This window comes from Rhagoletis zephyria, unplaced genomic scaffold (assembly GCF_001687245.7).
Source record: "Rhagoletis zephyria isolate East Lansing unplaced genomic scaffold, Rhagoletis_zephyria_1.1 Rzeph_scaffold_02187, whole genome shotgun sequence".
NCBI classification, from domain to species: Eukaryota; Metazoa; Arthropoda; class Insecta; order Diptera; family Tephritidae; genus Rhagoletis; species Rhagoletis zephyria.
This window is the reverse complement of record NW_016159271.1, coordinates 1-3,736: the sequence shown is the minus strand read 5'-3', so window position 1 is coordinate 3,736 and position 3,736 is coordinate 1. Positions and strand designations below refer to the sequence as shown.

Sequence of the window (3,736 nt, the reverse complement as noted above, 5' to 3'; positions counted from 1 at the left end):
TGTTTATAAATTTTTAAATTTAACGAACTAATTTATTCAAATTATTGTAGACAAAAATGCAACCATGCGCCACAACCACATGTTTTTCGTGTTTGCAAATTCTTGCTGGCAAAATTTTTTCCAGCAAGAATTTGCAACTTCTCTCCAAGAGAACTGTCACTTTGCTCTCACAATTTTTGAGTGTTGGATAATTTTTTGGTCTGCACGAACGCGATTTGGGCAAAAATCGTGATAATTCGTACAAATTCGTACAAATTTTTTGCTCGACGAACAAACCTATTGTCAACAGTCACAAAACACAAATAACTCAGGTCCTAAAAAAAAAAAAAAATCGATGAAGAGTTCCTTTGACAAAACCTAATCTATTAGATGTTTTTGTGGTCGCTGAACACGAATCTGAAGTCCGAAAGCATATAACAGACTAGGTTTGGTCAAAGGAACCTTTCATCGATTTTTTTTTTTGTAGACCTGTGTAATTTTTGGTATATATATCAGAGCTGGGCAATTTATGACTACGATTACATTTTAATTACGATTGAATTGTAATCCCTAAATTATATACGATTACGATTACTTTAATTGTAATCATAAATGTTACCATTACGATTATAATTGTGAATTTAAAAATTTAAGGACTAAAATTAATGTAATCGTAATCATGAAATACATGTAATTGTAATCCCAAAACTTTTAAGATTAAAATTACCGTTGAGGGGAAGTGGTGTAGTGGTTAGCAGTGCGCGCTACCAGTCCACAGGGCCTAGATTCAAGTCACACCTTGCATGTAAAGCGTCAGCGTGTTAAATACGCCTTGTAAAGCGTCTTTTGAAAGAGGTTTTTTTTTATTTCCGAAAGGCGAAGTGCAGCACGAGCAATTTTAAATATATTTCCGAAACAGTTTTGCCACAAAAAAATTACCATATTCCTCAAAAACAAATGAAAAATCCTCAAAATCCGAACCAATTACTAAAAATTTTCTTATTTACTAACTATGAACAGGTACTTAGCATAAAAATTAATTACATTCTGCAATTCAATTGGCACATTGTTTTGGGGTTCAAACAAAGTATGACCGTTATTTTTATACCCGAGCGCACTTGTGCACAAGGGTATTATAACTTTGTTCACATAACGGTTGTTTGTAACAGGCAAAACGAATCGAGATAGATATAGACAAATGTATACATAAATGATCAGGATGAAAAGAGAAATCGATTAAGCGGTGACTGTCTGTCCGTCCGTCCGTCCGTCCGTCCGTCTGTGCACACGATAACTCGAGTAAAAATTGAGATATCTTAACGAAACTTGGTACGTGCACTTCTTTCTCGCGTAGGACGGATGATATTGAAAATGGGCCAAATCGGACAATAACCACGCCTACCTCCCATATAACGGTAATTTTCAGAAATACGAAAACTGCGATATTTTCGTAACTACTGAAGATTATTCACTCAAAATTTATATTTAGAATAATTTTTAGACGAAAAATAAGAACATTATAATTGTTTGGAAAATGGACGTAGCCACGCCCACTTATGGTTACATGTGTATATCTTGGTAACCGCTGGACCAATTTCTTCCAAACTTGGCACAGTGTTGGCCTTGGTATAACATACGTAATGGCCGAAAGTTTAAAAAATCGGAAAATAACCACGCCCACATCCCATATAACGGTAATTTGGAGAAATACGAAATCTTCGATAAATCAGTAAATATTAAAGCTTATTTATTCCAAATTGATGCTTGCAACAACTCTTTACCAAGAAATGCGTGCATGATAAAATTTTGGAAAATGGGCGTGGCACCGCCCACTTATGATCACATATATGTAGCTCGGTAAGCCTTCTACCAATTTTTACCAAACTCGGTGTGGTTATTGTGCTTGCCACATAGAAGCAAAACTTTGAAAACTATTGAAATCGGACTAAAATTACGGCCGCTTTTCATATAACAGTAAATTTCAGAAATGCTTGAAACTTCAATATTTCGAAATTTAAGGACGCTAATTTAATCAAAATTGATATACCCCAGCTTACCATGTAGTGGTAGCTAATGACATCGCAATGTTAATGTAACCATATTTTCTCCATATATTTAGACCATTTTGGTTACTAGCGTTGGTTACAAGGTAGCGTGGTCCTGTACTAGTATTTAACCTAGTCCCACTTTTTGCAGGGGTGTGATGGAAACTAACACATTCTCATTTACCATACTAACACATTTACAAACTTTGCGTTGGTTAAAAAAGAGACAACTAAATAGTGCCACAAGTCGGAGGAAAACGGAACACAAATGTTTACATCAGATTTTTCACACTGCCCTTTAGAATTTGATAGAAACTTGTAGGTAGCCAGTGACATCGTAGGTAGTGATATCTCTATCAGTCTTGCCACTCAAATGATAGTCACTGTTCTTGCAGGGTCCTTATGCCATTCATTACGTTATATAACACGTTATTAATCGCATATTTGATTGAAAAGAGACAACTTCATATAGTATAATATAATAGCGAATTCCATGTGAAAGAAATAGAAAACTACTCACACTTGGAAACGATTATGCGTTAGTTTTTTTTTTTATGCAGAGTTTTTGAATTTCTCACACAAACTTTTTGTAGTACTAGGCGTATATAACGCATTAGTTAACAGATAGGGTTCTTACTGGGTTTGTATGTACATACATATACATATACAAACAAAACTTGACGCGTTCGAAAATAGACAAATCTGCACGCGGTGTATGAAATCAAAACTGAAGCAAAACACACTTAACTATTTCACTTAACTTTTGTAATTTTACTCACAAATACTTATATAAATGAAGTATATATCAAAAGCAAAAGTGCTCACCGTTGAAAAATTTGCCCCAAATCTGCGGAATCCCGACTTTACTTCGTATAATTTGCAAATAGGTGAAAAATGTGATCGTAGGCGAATCACTTCAGCAAATGAAGCTTGAGCCGTAGGCCGCCGATTGATCGCTTTATTGGAGGCGTTGGATATTTGAGTTCTCGTGCTGAGCGTACAGATGGCACGAGGGATGATGTTATGAACTTGCATTTTCGCCTAAAATTCCACTTGAGGTAAAAATTTAATTTTATTCACATCAACATCCGTGTCTCTTGCGGTCGCTCATCTTCTAACTATATACTGACAAAATAAAAATTAGAAATTATTCATTATTAGCCGAGGGCATATGCCTTACCAAGAGATCGCTGATAACCTTTCGACATTTGGTGATAATAACATCTATTGCTTGAAATACAATACCGGCGAACGGCAAACTTCGCCGAATTGGGCGATGCTGTCGTTCACCGTTCGCCCAGCTATTTCGCCTACTTAAACAGAATAAAGGCTCTGTTATGCATACTTGGCATTGCATGCACTGCAATACCATTTTTACGTAGAAATCAAAAACCAACAGACTTTTACGTATGTAATGCTGTGCGTTGGGTAACCGCTTACACGCGAAGCTCATTTAACAGATTCCTTATGTGACATCGCTCAAGCAATGCCAAGTATGCATAATGGAGCCTTTAGAGCGGTAGCGAAAACAGCTGATCCCATTTGGTCGCCTTTATAATTTGGGTGACCATATTTAGAAAAAAATAAACCATATTTAGAAATGAGGAAATGATAACAAATATAAATGTAAAACAAAGAAAGATTATTATAAATAATTTGTTTCAAGCCAGATTTAACGAATCCACAACTATATTTTTCAAACAACAAAAAAA

The 3,736-nt window shown here is 35.4% G+C and overlaps 1 protein-coding gene across 1 annotated transcript in view; it reads right to left on the bottom strand.

Annotated features, from left to right (window-relative positions):
- LOC108366202 (serine hydroxymethyltransferase, cytosolic-like) overlaps window positions 1–3,149 on the bottom strand; it is a 7,436-nt gene extending 4,287 nt beyond the window's left edge. The window contains exon 1 of the mRNA XM_017620527.1: window positions 2,850–3,149. Within this exon, the coding sequence (XP_017476016.1) occupies window positions 2,850–3,059 (210 nt within the window). The 5' untranslated portion in view covers window positions 3,060–3,149. The remainder of the gene's footprint in view (window positions 1–2,849) is intronic.
- Between the last annotated feature and the right edge of the window lie 587 nt (window positions 3,150–3,736).